This window comes from Cucurbita maxima, unplaced genomic scaffold (assembly GCF_002738345.1).
Source record: "Cucurbita maxima cultivar Rimu unplaced genomic scaffold, Cmax_1.0 Cma_Scf00028, whole genome shotgun sequence".
NCBI classification, from domain to species: Eukaryota; Viridiplantae; Streptophyta; class Magnoliopsida; order Cucurbitales; family Cucurbitaceae; genus Cucurbita; species Cucurbita maxima.
In genome coordinates, this window is record NW_019272044.1 from 2782817 (window position 1) to 2797252 (window position 14436).

Below are 14436 nucleotides of genomic sequence, written 5' to 3' on the forward strand. Positions count from 1 at the left end.
TTTTTTTTTTTTTTTTTTTTTTTTTTTTTTTTTTTTTTTTTTTTTTTTTTTTTTTTTTTTGAAGATTTTGTATATACTCCTGGGATATTTTTTTAATCACAAAATATATGAGAAATATAAAATAATTATTAAACAATTGAAAAAAAAAAAAGAAAATAAGAAAAAACACGAGTTGTGCCATCGATAACCCGACCCACCTGAATCATAAAGGTTAGGTTAGATTAGATAGTATTTTGAGTTTAATTGGTTTTTTTTTTAATCGAACCAGTTTGCTGCGAGTGCAAGGAGTTGGACCTAATGAAGGGACAGAAAGTGTGGTTGGTACATGGTACAGAAGAAGCGGGAACCATGATTCTCTGACGTTTCCAACCTTGGGGAGCTTGAATAGAGGAACTTTCTACCTCGACAACGTCTTCTCCTTCTCCTACATCTTCAGTTTCTTCGGAATCATCTTCCAATCGAAGTTGCCGATGAGTGCCATTAGTTGGGTTTTCGAATTAAGAGAACAAAAATTTGTGTCAGCTGAAACCTTATTTATATATATATATATATATATATGAATTTTGGTAAATATTTAATTGAAATTAATTTATTTATTACTGAATTACCAAAAAGGGTATGGAGTGTAAAAAATTAAATTTTAGGGTCTAAATTCATTTACCTAATACTTTTATTAATTTAACATCGATGAGTATTTTTTTTTTTTCAAAATTAAAAGAATAAAGTTATTTTTCTTATAAATAAAAAACTAAATTAAAAGAATATATTTATCTAAAATGGAAAAAAATAAATAAGTGAAATGGAAGATTTGTTTGATTACATTCGGTCCTCTCGTTTGGAGGAAAGAACATCAATCATCAATATTCTCTCACTCTCTCTCTTGTTTTTCTTTTTCACTTCGTAGTGTGCTTCATTCCTCAGGCAAGGCTTCCGATCGAGGAAAAATGTATTTCTCCAACGCGAAATTTGTCTCTAGCTCTACCATTCCGGCTGCGGTTCTTCCACTTCCTTCTCGAAATGTAATTTCTCGTGAAGTTTCTTTCTCGTTTTCTTTGGCGTTCTGCTCTATTTTACTTCGAAATTCTTTTTCCTCAAGTATTTTTTCTCTGTTTCTATCGGTAGTATGCGTGTTTCAGGATGTGTCACCGGAAAATTCATCGGAGTTTGCTTTCTAGTTCAGTGTTGGAGTTTATGGCGGGAAGAAATCTCAGAGTTCTGTCGAATTCGAGTAATCGCGAGAGTAGCGATACTTCGACTGATTTTGACGTTCCGTTTCCACGAGATTATTTTGATCTTCTTGATCAGGTTTGGATTCAATCACTTTAGAAATCTCGTTTATTTGTTTGTTTTTACTTCTTGGAGCCATTTTTTCTACGATCACTTCAATGCAGTGTCCGTTTTATTGTGTCATTTTGGTAGTTAGCTACTTCAATTAGCTTCCACTTAGCTTTTCATTTCATGTTTTTTTCAAATTACGTTTAACTTTGAGATGTAACTGTCATTTTCGGATCTCGTCTATAAAAAACTGCAGGCGAAAAAAGCAACTGAAGCGGCTTTAAGAGACAACAAACAGTTGATGGTTAGTTTTGAGCACATTTTGATTTCTGTGAATGGAAAGAAGCATTTATAGATTCATAAAATAGTCTGAATTTTCTGATCAAATCTATTGTACTTCAGGAGATTGAATTTCCAACTGCTGGACTCGAATCAGTTCCAGGTTCTTCCTGTTCTCGATTTATTGCATTTTAATTGTGTTACCATCTCAAGTCGTTCCCAGGCCTGTCTAGTAACTTTCTTTGCCTGTTACAGACCATATAACCTTATGTATCAGGTGATGGCGAAGGAGGAATCGAAATGACTGAGAGTATGCAATTGATTCGCCAATTTTGTGACTGCTTCATAGATCCACTGAAAGCCACCAGGACCAGAGTAGTAATGTCCTACTGCATTATCCTTCTATTCTCTTATAAAGTAAAATGTTTGCGTTCACATATATATGCTACATAATTTATCACTGGAAGTAACTAAGAAGCAATCGATCTTTTATGCGTTTCTCTCTAAAATTTCATCTGCATACAGATCAAAACTATGAAGATTTTTCCCTTTTTCTCGAGAAACTACTCAGTGAGGCCGCCACAATGTGGCTAACACATTTTCATCATCAGATGTAAGAAGGAGAAGTTTTCAAATTCATATCTAGTGATTATTAGTAGGCATGCAGATTTTTAATCCACATCTAATGGCTATTCCAGGGCAGCCATATGACTATGGCCTCATTGAATAACTTATCAATCTTTTCCTTATGATATCAGTACTAAAAATCTCTCTGGTGCTATAGACTATAAGTTAGAAAAATCTTCTTGTTTTCTTAACGATATATCAACTTCTCCTTTTATCTTTACGATTTATCAACTTTTGTCCTCCGAAATACATTCATATTATGAAATTTGAACGAGGAAATGTAATGCAGCTGGCATCCTGTTTATGATCATGGTTTTCTTTGTAATATGCTTGCTGTCTGATGTTCTCTCTCTTTTCTGACCATGAAAAAGCTCTTTCACATTCTAGACTGTTGGTTATAGTAAAGAGAAACATTTGTAGTTCTTTCCAGAGGCCAACGAAGTAAAATTTGCAAGAAATACAGCATTTGAGGGAGCTTCGTTCAAGTTGGACTACCTCACGAAACCATCATTTTTTGAGGATTTTGGTTTTGTTGAGAAAGTGAAAATGGCAGACCGTGTGAAACCAGAAGATGAACTTTTTCTGGTTGCATATCCATATTTCAATGTCAATGGTTAGTGAAGCCTTCCTTTGTTTCTCTTCCCTCTTATTTTAAAGCAATTTGCCCTTTGTCGGTTAAATTACATCGCGTCTTATTCCCCATTGCAGAAATGCTTGTGGTTGAAGAGCTTTACAAGGAAGCTGTCGCAAACACAACACGAAAGCTCATCATATTTAATGGAGAGCTCGACCGCATTAGATCCGGCTGTATCCTTTTATCATCTTTTCTATTATCCAACGAAGAGTGGGATTGGGATCAACTTTTAAAACGGTAAAAATGACATTAAGTGGTTTCTGAATTTCAAGAAAAATGTCAAAATCTTAATTTTTTTTCATTTAATTGGTTCCTGAACTTTAAAAAATGTCCTCTAGTGCATATTTTTTTTTAAATTTATGAGACTTAGATTAATAGTTTATTAGTCTATTGAATTTAGCTTGTAATGATTTAGTCCCATAACTCGATTTTGGTACTTATAAATGTGTAACAATATAACTCTCAACTTTAATATGCAACCATTGATTACTATGTATTTTATAATTTGTAACGATTTAGTTCTTAGTCTAAACAAATAGTAATTAAACTGTTACGAATTGAAATTGGAGAAACTAAATTGTTAGTTGTTCATGTTACCGAGAAAGTTCAAAGACTTGTGAGTCCTTTTTAATCCTCTTTTACTTCATAAAATGAGATGAATTTTCCCATGACAGGTTGCTGGGTTGTAATTCCACAGTTCTCTTTTATTATTATTATTATTTTGTGTTTGTTATGTGACTGGACCTTAACAGGGGAAAGATTATCCGCCATTTTTCTACCCAAAGCTGGCGGCACTTACAAAGACTCTCTTCCCCAAGATGGAGACTGTATATTACATCCACAACTTCAAGGGACAGAAAGGAGGAGTTCTTTTCAGGTTGAACATGACACTTTTAAATCTTTTCCTGTTGATTATTGTTGGGAGTGAGTCCCACATTAATCTGTTAATTTAGTGGAAGATCATGAGTTTATAATTTGAGAATATCATCTCCATTGATATGAGGCTTTTTGGAGAAGCCCAAAGCAAAACTATGAGAGCCCTCCTTAACAAAGTCATACTATTGTGGAAATCCGTGATTTTTAACATGTTATCAAAGTCATGCCTTGAACTTAGTTATGTCAATAGAATTTTCAAATATCGAACAAAGGGGGTGTACTTTGTTCGAAGGCTCCAGAGAAAGGAGTCGAGCCTCGATTAAGAGGAGACTATTCTAGAGCTTCATAAACCTCAAACTTTGTTCGAGGGGAGGATTATTGGGAGTGAGTCCTCTTGGGGAGGAAGCCCAAAGCAAAACTATGAGAGCTTATGCTCAAAGTGGACAATATTTAGATGGTTTTTTTCCATAATAATAGAATTAAAACCTTCAATTATTGTGTTTCCCGTTTGTTATGATGGTAATGTAGGTGCTACCCAGGTCCTTGGAAGGTCCTTAGAAAAGTGAGGAATAAATTAGTCTGTGTTCATCAGCAACAGGACATGCCTTCTCTCAAGGAAGTCGCTTTAAACATTCTTCCATCGTCTTGAGGTTACGTAACTTCTACACTAATGAACTCCTACTTCACAATCATCTCACCCACATTCCATAAACTTTTCTTTTTCTGGTTCTATAGTTTTAGAAATCAAGCTTATAAAAGTTACTGATGCATATTTGGTTTATTTATTACTATAATAATTTCAAGATGTTAAAGATAAATTGCAAAAACAAAAATAATCTTTTCTATGATTTCGTCAATTCGTAGACAGATTAAATGTATGGTATTTAAAAATAGAGAAAATAAGAAATATTCAAACAAGAACCAAAAGTTTCAATTTACAATCACACAACCGCAGTATTGAATGAGGATTATTTGGTTTGACTGCATATGTATTGAGCGAACTACATTTTTTTTTTTTTTTTTTGGCAGGTCTTATTAGTCGATATTACCCTTCATTTTCATGCAAAGAGGATCATTTGTTGGTTAGCATCGAAGTCTTTTCTGGTAAATGCTACATCATCATAATCTGTATATTCCTATTCAATATTTGACGTCCATGAAATTTACGGAATGCCTAATAATACACATAATTTAAAACTTTTTTTTTCTTCACTGAATCAAAACTTAAAAATCTAAATAAAATTCTAAAACTTAGTCATATGTTTAATACATTCCTAACCTATTCCATAAAATAACAGATTTATTAGACTTTAAATCCATAAACTAAAAATTTTGTATATAAAATTAGAATATACATAAAATTTGAAATTCTAAAACTTATTAAGTCCATGATTAAAAGTTTAGCCATTTATACACTTTTAAGGACCTATTACACACTTTTTAGAATTAAAGAAGACTTATTTTTGGAGTTAAAAGACCATCAAACAAACTAAAAACTATAACTGTAATTTAACCTTAAGAAGGATGGATTACTTTGATCAATACTTTACGGTTAAATCTCGAAGTTCACTAAAATTCATTCAAAATGTAAGCATTAGAAAGAAAATAAAATTGAACGCTATGAACTATAAAACATAATTACAAATCCACGAACTGTTCAAGATTATTTGTTGCATATTGCTAAATCCAATTTCCCTCCAAGAAAGACAGTGCAAAAAGAGAAAAATGTACACAAGGAGAAAGTTCTTTGAGGGTATTATTGAGGAAACAACCATTTCCTTTTCCATTCAACTCAAACTATCAATAGTTTGAAAACTCTTCCTCCAAGGCACAAATATGAGGCATCTTTCAATATTAGGAGCTTGAAAAAGAGAAATGGTATTAACTCACTCGCTGGTATATAGTGATGCGGACGCATGGTTCTATCTCATCCTTTTCTTTCTAGCTTCTGTTTCGTGTAACAACAACACCCCCCCGAATGACTCCAGTTCCTAAAAGCCCCACCTCCTTAATGAAGAAAGGTATAAGAAGACAGAGAAGGAAGTAGGTATTCTTCTATTTTCCACTTTTCTTTTTCTTTTTTTATGTATAAAAAAAATATGGATATAAGTGTAGCTTCTGGGGAAGACAAGAATGCAATGGGGGGTGTGGGGGGTATTGAGAAGGAAGTGAAAATTAAGAGAGGGGGTGGAGAAATGCGTGTTTAGATGAAGGAAGAAGGAAGAAGGAAGAAGGGATAATTTCATGTATAAATTCAATCAGATGATGAGTCCAAGTTAGAGGGTATGGCTGAGGAGAGCTGAATATGAGACATTCGCACTGCTCCAAGTAATCTCTCTGGTAATTCTTCTGTTGTATTTGCCTACATTTTTTCACACACCGCCAAAACAATTAACTGCTTTCAATACTTTTATAATAATACCATTTTTCTAATCAATTTTTACCATTTATTTTTCCTAACTTGATTAACAAAAATTTCCGATAAGATATTTTTTTTATATGAGATAGTAAGCCGTATTTAGTCTACAAGAACTGTCCATTCAAAAAACGCTATGACTAGAAAACTTGGTAAACTTGGTGGAGTGGGAATGACTTTGAAATAGTTGAAAATCACTTTTGTTCTAAACAATCAATTTTGATGGTATGAAAATCTCGTTTAAAAGTATAAAATCGAACATTAAATTGGTTTTAAACGAAGAAAAAAACATGTTTTAGAGTATTAACATGAAAAAAAAAAGGGGGGTTTTAACATTTTAAAACCACTCCCAAATATGCCCTAAAAACTCTCATTTTTACTCCCTAACATCATTCTTTTTCTCCTTTACTCCCAATGAACATATTTAATTATTAAATTTCCACACCAAAATTGGTCTCTCTATATCATACCTTTCTAAATTTTGTCTCCAAATTTATACATATCTCTATCTCTAAAAAATCTCTCTACAACATCTCACCCTAAGCTTATATCTCTGTACAAATTTACTCTATATTACCTCTTTTCTGTTCCCTGCCTAAAATATCACACTCTAAAATTTCCCTCTAAAACTTTTTTCCCTCTTTATCTATAACTTATAACTTGTTTTTCTCTCTAATTCATATCTCCCCACCAAAATTTCTAACCCCTTTCACTCTAGTATCTTATAATAAATATAAATAGAATGATAAAATTTGAAAGCTTGTTTGTTGTTTTAAAACTATTGCACGGATTAAAAAGATAACTAATAAACTTTTTTTTTTTTTTTTGTTTGGGTAATAAAACACGATATGCTTGGTTGTATTTTTGAAAAACTAAAATTTGTTAATAAATGACCCGTTTTAACAAAAGACCAGTCAAGCGATACTTCAAAACTTTCAAATTAACGACATTGCATCTTCATCAACAAAAGAAGAAACTTTGCAGAGTTTGAAAACAAACCTGTATAAGGAAAGCCATGTCAACCACCAATGTTGTAATTACACCAATGACAAGTCCCAAAACTCCATTAGCAACTGTCGAAGAGCCAATATCGACATCGACCTGCACGAACAAAGATCACTCATAAGTATCACAATACTTGTGTTGTGAGATTAAAACAAACAACAAGCATTTTCTCTATTGATTGAATGTATTAAAGAATCTGTTCTTGTTCTTAGCCAAAACCAACGGAAAGTTCAAGAGTCATGGAGTTTGTACTTCTAAATACTTGGGCCCTCGAATATAGTTGCAATCAACTGCTTTTCCCAATAAGCATGGCGTACTTCCAACACTTTGGCGAACAATCCATGAACCCTGCATCATTTCATATTTTTAATAAACATAACCAAAAATGGCTTCTTATAAAACATTTAAATACAACGTTGGGGGGTTTTGAACCAAAGGTACTTAATCCATTGACATTTTTAATGAAAAATTAGAGATTCAAACCATCCAGAGTTATGCCATCATTGTGATTTATTATTATTTTGGGTTAGAAAGAATTTTCATTAAAAAAAATGATACTCAATTTTAGGAAAAAGGAGCAAAAACAAAAAAAACGTTCCAGTTGAACGTTAACTTGATAAGGAGAACAGTTTCAAAATTTTCTCAGAAAACAAGTACAAAACTTTGAAAAGATTTCTAGAGATACCCTGCATAGCTCTCCTATTCATCACCTATCAATAAAGAATAATAAAACTAAAATTTCAAGCAATAGAAGATCGAATGGTATCTGGAGATATATACCTTGGGAACTGAAGGAATGAGTTTTAACCTACTGTTGCGAAATTCATCGTCGCCATCAACAAAACGTTGCAAAAGAGATCCAGAAATTAGTTCCTTCGTCACGAAATAAAATATCATGCTGTAGTGCGTCGAACCAGGTACCTGAACAAAATGCATTAACTCGACCATCAGAACTCAGAGTATAGTACATTCAGTTTCCTCTTTGAATTGAAATGAAATAGAGAACTTACTTGCACGTTTATGACGATAGAGAAAAGACCTTTTTCTGAAGCAACCTAAAGAAGTAAACATGTACGGAAAGTTTAATCCAACAAAAAGATTAGTAATACAGAGCTTTCGAGTTCATTTAACTGAAAAGTGCAAAAAGGGTCAAGTGATGATGATGTATCTTGTTGCCTTGCCTGCTGATTATTTAGTAAACAAAAAAAAAAAGTATAATTGGAGAGGGCAGTCTATAGGAGACGAGAAAACCAAGGTTTATATAATATAATCTAGAGATAAAGTGAGAATGCCAAACTTGTAGCACAGACATAAGAGCTTACTTGAGCTGCACAGCCTTGACGCCTGGCAACGTGGTCCATTCTTTTTGTGTCCTTCAGCCAATCGACAGCGACTAGATCCATTAAATGCTTCCCAGCTGGAATCTTTGAACACAACATTGAGCACAGACATAAGTGTTCTCTTAACAGGATCGGCCTTTCGGAAATGGAAACAGATCCAGAAGAATATCGTAGTAAGTGAAAAGGTTTAAAGTACCTTAGTCTTATCGAAACAAAAGGTCTTGCTACGAACTCTAAAGTTGTTTCCATCAGAAATTCTCCAGCAGTCTCGAGAACTATCACGATCATCATGCCTTACATTTCCCGAGAAACTGGATAAATCAATTCGATCTATTGATTCTTCTTCCAAGGCTTACATCATCCAAATACTAAATTAAATCAGCACTACTACGCAGTATTTGTCCCAAATAACAAAACGATACTAGAGCGCATAAGAATTTACCTGCTCTCTTGATATCATTCTCCTGCTCGTTTGGGTATACCTAAAAATTAAAACAGTTGTTATAAGGTGGAAGATATGCTAAATGATAATAATAAAAGAAAACATTTATTATTATTTATATATTAGAATAAGAAAACCACAATGAATTTCACTGCAACTTGTACCTCTGGTTCATTCTCAGGTATTTGATATTCTTCATCTTCGTCAGAGTACTCATCCAACATCACAGAATTTCTATTTGCAGCATTCATTTGATCAGAAGAACTAGCATGAACGCTAGACCCCTGAACTTTCAGGCTCTTCCGTGATGAAACTGAAGCTGAAGCCATATTTACCATAACTGGTATTCTTAGAGGAGCAGTCCTTTCATCTGTTTGTGCAAACCATTCACGCAGCCCTATCATAGGAAGGAAAAAATGGGAGTTGACTGCATGATTTCCATAAAGTAATAGATCATTCATTAGCGCTATAATTTCATGAGTTTACTTTGAAAATGCCAATAAGCTTTAGGAACTTGATGGAATGTGGAATCCCCACTGCATAACATCACAACCTTCTCGTACGATATATATAAGAGTAAAAGAAACATACAAAGTCCTAATAAATTTTCTAATATTTGGAACTGGATTAGCTTAACATCTTATCTCTACAAAATTATTTCAAAGGCACTTGCTGAAAGACAGAAGAAGCTGTTTCCTTTGATTATTCACGAGGACCAGACAACTTTTATAAATGGAAGGCAGATTTTAGATACCATTATGATTGCTTCAGAATTGGTTGACGAATAGATCTCGTAGAAGAAGGCTGGTTGCGTCCTCAAATCGGATTGTGAACAATCTCATGAAAAAGTGGATTGGCCTTACCTTGATGCTATGCTTGAACAAAAAGGCTTCGGTAAGAGGAGGAGAAAATGGATTTGGGGTTGCTTGTCCACTGTGAACTTCACGGTTATTATAAATGAGAAACCAAGAGATAAACTTGAGGCTAGAAGAGGGTTAAAACAAGGGGATCCTCTCTCCCCTTATTTATGATGATAGAAGATTTGATTAGTCAGTTAGTTCTGCCAACATAGAATCCTCAAAGGCTTTTTGGTGGAAGAAATGCAACTTAAAACATCAAAGTTGTAATAAAGTAATGCAATTTTAAAAATTCCTTGAGCGAGGCAAGAGCTAGAGGAACAACCTACCAGCAACACTATTTAACATTTGCAAGAGACAATGTTGCTGAAACGATGACAAATAGCCCACACCCCATCCTTTCAGATCAATCTGCATGAGATGCTGCACCTGAGTTCTTGGCTTTCCATTTCGAGGTTTCAGAGGTGAAATGTTGAATCCTCCACCTTAGAAAATCAGGAAAAAGAAAAGGCAGTTGAGATGGCATGTGTAAAACTCATTGTAAAATAGCTCTATTTTTCAAAATTTCAGTCCTAAATGAAAATGTTTGACAACTCACTCTCAATATGGGCCCTCACATACCCTGGTTGTGGACAACAATTCTCATGCTCCCTTGAGCGAAATAATACAACTGCATGACAATCAAGAGGAAAAAAAAAGTTAATTTATTACAAATAGCAACAAACGAGAGTTGATCATCAAAACACTAACCATAATTTCCATCGTCATTCCGACGCCAATAACGCACATAGCAGAGGTCACGGGGCCATACCAACCTGTACAGCATGAGAAATTCACAATAGGAAGATGAATGCCAAGAGAGAAAACTTTGCACCACTCCCAACATATTGTAGCAAAAATGGTTACTCCCACAAAACAATGAAGGGCATGTAATGCAGACGATTACAAAAAAATACTAGAATCTAAGAAAGGGTAATCGATGCAGACCAACTCGGACAGCGTTCTCCAAACCCTACTCTAATTAGTTATTGGGTTTAAAACGAAAATACATGTGTATATACATATATGAAACTGAAATGTTGCGTACAAATTTGATAATGCTTGAAAATGAGCAAGAAATGCTAAATATTCCCAGATTGAAAATCTGTTCTCTAAGCTCTCTGTTTTCATCATAGGACACTTATTTTCTCCATATGTAACACATTTGATCAACTTTGGAAAAAAGTATTTAAGACGTTCCAGAAAGCAGCTACCAAATAAATAGAAATCACATCATAGAGTGGTTATTGTCGAGGATTTATGTGCCTATTTCAAAAGTTCACCTTGATTAATTTACATGTGATCTTTAATTATGCCAGTGAAATCTTTGTGCTTAAAATTGAGAAAAGGTAACAGCTTTTTCTGATAAATGGAAACGCAAAAATTAACTTTTTGTAGAGGCATATTACATTGGAAACCAGTCTAGCTGTAGCCTATGGTAGAGTATTGCCGTATGTCCATCCACCTCTTCAACCAAGCTACCATATTGGAAACTGCAGTCCCACCTAACAATTACATAAATGAAACTTTGAGAAGCACAAACATTTGAAATAGGCCGCAAAATCACAATTTAGGAATATAATGACAGCTAATTTAAAATGATTTTTCGGAGAAAATAACTACTTATGGGCTTTGATATTAATGTTTCAAAGGCATGACTATGTAATGGTGCATTGAGGAAGTCAAATATGACATTTTCCTTGCCCAAAATTGTTGGGTTGTAATCGAGGAAGCTAACCTACAATTTTTCTGACACATTCAATAATGGAATTTGTTAGGATACTATTAGCATAAAACTTTTCAAAATATTATCATGCTATCAAGGGATAATAGTCATTAACTAAAAAAATCGTTAGTAAGAGGTGGTTTATAGATCTCTAATATTCAAGAAGGTGGTAACAGATAGAGTGCCGAGTGGCTGTTAGCAAGAGGTAGTTTATAGATTGAGTAAGAAGGGGTGAAGGAAGCACTTTAGTTGTTTGGGCTTGAATTTACTCGAGGGATGTATCCAAGCTCCTGGAATTACTTGGATTACTTTAGTATATTATCTTGTTCATCAACTATTCCACAACTTATAATTTAATCCTCTAGCTCCTATTGTATCAAATAAAAATGTCTTTAGCAGATCTTGTTCGCATGGGCCCAATTCCATGTAGAAATGCCCATAGAGTCTAGAGCTTTGTCTTAAAGCTCTGATTCTAGTTACATAGCATGGTAACTATAAAATTGGGAACAAAACCAAATTCAAGATGAATTGTCTGAGATGAGAGACATTTCATCAAGCTCCTCAACAATATAAGTTGCACTAAATTTATATTTTCAAATACTAACTATGTCTATAATAAGAAAAACATAATTCCAAGGCACCCTGGTCCGGAGAGATTTTAAGAAGAGATAATTTTGACCCAGTAAGTGGATTGTTCCCTTCTCTTCTTATACAAGATACAGGCACTGTAGGCCCTTCAATGAGCTACTCTTCTAGAACTAATTTTTTACCACAGACATTCTTAAAGAATAAAACAGGGCTCCTTCCAAGCAGATTTAGAAGCCAATTCACAGATGCAAGCAGCTCGAATTGTTGTATTTAGTAGAGTAGACTGCAGGTTCAAAAGATACGTTTTTCAACCCACACCTCGTCACACAAATTATGGTAGGCTAAGCAGGACAAGTTAAAAAATAGGCTTCAAATTTTACAAGTAACAAAATTGATTTCAACATACACAAGAAATTCAATAAAATTAGCTTTTTTGTATAGCTTGGAAATCTGAGTTCTATTTCTTCTGCATAGTTTTTTGTTAGATACAAAATGATTTCATTTATAATCAATTTTTAAAAAAACATTAATAGTAATAATAATAAAAATAAAAATAAAAACTATTGCACTAAGTCTACAAGCGTCTCAAATTGACAAGGGAAACACCTACTCAAACCGTGTTCCATCCATGCTCATGACAAGTTCAAAGATTTCCTCACAAGTAGCCTCCACTACACCAACAGCTTTCATTGCCCTACTATAGCTCCTTGGCTACAAAAAGAATTTATACATGATCGTTTACACTATGAACTTATCAATGACAAGACCTACTCATGAGTGTAAACAATGAGAAAAAACTTACAAGGTAGTCAACCTCCACAAGCTCTTCAAAGATGCGAAGTCCTGCCAATGACCAGATTGAGAAGATAACCATAAACACGAAATTACAAATGCAATTCTCCAAGCAACCATTCTATTATTCTATCCTTTTTTATAAAGGCTAATTTTTTTTAATAATAAATAAAAACAACAACAATAACAATAGAAGTAGCTGACCATTTTGGCACTGAACTAGACGCCAATGCTTCCGTGAAAAGGCTTGACTATTGGCATTTTGATTTGAAAAATCTGGTCCAATTTCCCTTGTCCAATCAAATACAGACTCTGGAGGTCCTGCCATACATTACATGGTAATGGATTTAAAAGATGAGTTATCAAATTATGAAAGATAATTGGGTGCCATATCATTGAAAGAAAAGAGAAAATAAAAGTGAGAAGCAAAATTATAATTGACAGACCATTTCCAAAGGTTGTCCTTCGCAGTAAACTTGGACGAGCATTCTCCTCATCTTCCTGTGCACTGATCCTAGTAATGTTTCATAAATAAATAAGTGATGTCTCACAAAAATGCGCATTGAGCAGAAAATAGACATAAAACTGGTAATATGTTCCAGAAGGACAAAAGGAACATTTTTATAAGAAGAATATTAAACCAATCTTTTTAGGATGTTAAAACACCGTAAAAAATGTAGTGGAAAACGTCAAATCAGATTTAAGATTTTTATAAGAAAAACATTCAACCAATCTTTTTAGGATGTTAAAACACCATTAAGAAATGTGGTAGAAAATATCAAAGCAGAGAACAAGTTTTCAACTGTATTACATATTTAAACTACATATTAGCAAAGACAATATACAGATACATTGTCAAATTATCAAGTCAACTCAACAAATAACCACTTCCTATTTGCACAAGGTAAAGCTTATGACCCCAAGTTCTAATGGCCTGGGATATCCTAATTCCCAAGAACAGCATTCTAGAAAAGTGATACTCAAGTGTCATAACATAAGCTGCGATTATGAGTGGCTTATCTCATATCCAAACAAGACTAGAGAAAGACTAAGAATGTGGCCGAATTAAATTCAAACGAATCATGTGAAAAGACTGGTAGACTGAACAAAAGTAACAGAACTTATTAACTGATGCCTTCCCAATTTGACAATGTATAGAATGAAGAGAAATCAAACCGCCATTGATCAATAATTATCTACTATTTTATCCACGCTTATTTTTATCTTTCCGTTACTCAAACCATAACTGTGAAGGGCAACTAGTAATTTATTACTCTTGCACCGTTTCTGAACCATTCCCATGACAAGGCCACAATATTTCACTTAGCTATAGTTACTATCTTTTCCTTTCAACCTATCATATACATAATAATGCTCAAGATATTTTAGAGACTTCTTGTGAGAAGAGAATGCAAAGGCCATCAGTTAGTTACAGGTATTATTTTTACCAAGTAAAATAAATTCAAAACTAGTTTAAGCCTATCAGCTACCACCTTTTTTTTTTTTTTTTTTTTTTTTTTTTTTTTTTTTTTTTTTTTTT

The 14436-nt window shown here is 33.6% G+C and overlaps 2 protein-coding genes across 3 annotated transcripts in view; one reads left to right on the top strand and one right to left on the bottom strand.

Moving 5' to 3' along the window:
* The first annotated feature begins 825 nt into the window (after nt 1-825).
* LOC111465233 (protein LOW PSII ACCUMULATION 3, chloroplastic) lies at nt 826-4888 on the top strand. Its single transcript, XM_023109570.1, has 10 exons — nt 826-1019; nt 1123-1305; nt 1532-1579; nt 1678-1717; nt 1832-1932; nt 2602-2794; nt 2890-2988; nt 3575-3692; nt 4220-4341; nt 4721-4888. Exons 1-9 carry the CDS (start codon nt 945-947, stop codon nt 4338-4340), a joined length of 978 nt encoding a protein of 325 aa, XP_022965338.1. The 5' UTR covers nt 826-944; the 3' UTR covers nt 4341; nt 4721-4888.
* Nucleotides 4889-5285: 397 nt separating this feature from the next.
* LOC111465169 (protein ENHANCED DISEASE RESISTANCE 2-like) overlaps nt 5286-14436 on the bottom strand; it is a 12429-nt gene continuing 3278 nt past the window's right edge. For both annotated transcript variants that reach the window (XM_023109479.1, XM_023109478.1), the window contains 17 exons: nt 13343-13410; nt 13101-13217; nt 12907-12947; nt 12715-12815; nt 11200-11295; nt 10502-10566; nt 10350-10421; nt 10081-10236; nt 9059-9291; nt 8895-8934; nt 8649-8803; nt 8435-8536; nt 8123-8167; nt 7893-8033; nt 7365-7460; nt 7107-7208; nt 5286-6053 (listed from right to left, as the gene is read on the bottom strand). In XM_023109479.1, coding sequence (XP_022965247.1) covers nt 5946-6053; nt 7107-7208; nt 7365-7460; nt 7893-8033; nt 8123-8167; nt 8435-8536; nt 8649-8803; nt 8895-8934; nt 9059-9291; nt 10081-10236; nt 10350-10421; nt 10502-10566; nt 11200-11295; nt 12715-12815; nt 12907-12947; nt 13101-13217; nt 13343-13410 — 1738 coding nt within the window. In that variant the 3' untranslated portion in view covers nt 5286-5945. The remainder of the gene's footprint in view (nt 6054-7106; nt 7209-7364; nt 7461-7892; nt 8034-8122; nt 8168-8434; nt 8537-8648; nt 8804-8894; nt 8935-9058; nt 9292-10080; nt 10237-10349; nt 10422-10501; nt 10567-11199; nt 11296-12714; nt 12816-12906; nt 12948-13100; nt 13218-13342; nt 13411-14436) is intronic.

What these genes read in the sequence shown, in the direction of transcription:
- LOC111465233 (XM_023109570.1), top strand. Translation starts at nt 945, where the DNA reads ATGTATTTCTCCAACGCGAAATTTGTCTCTAGCTCTACCATTCCGGCT. An exon ending in GAGACAACAAACAGTTGATG is followed by an intron (nt 1,580 to 1,677) that starts GTTAGTTTTGAG and finishes ATTGTACTTCAG; the next exon opens with GAGATTGAATTTCCAACTGC. An exon ending in AAAGGAGGAGTTCTTTTCAG is followed by an intron (nt 3,693 to 4,219) that starts GTTGAACATGAC and finishes ATGGTAATGTAG; the next exon opens with GTGCTACCCAGGTCCTTGGA.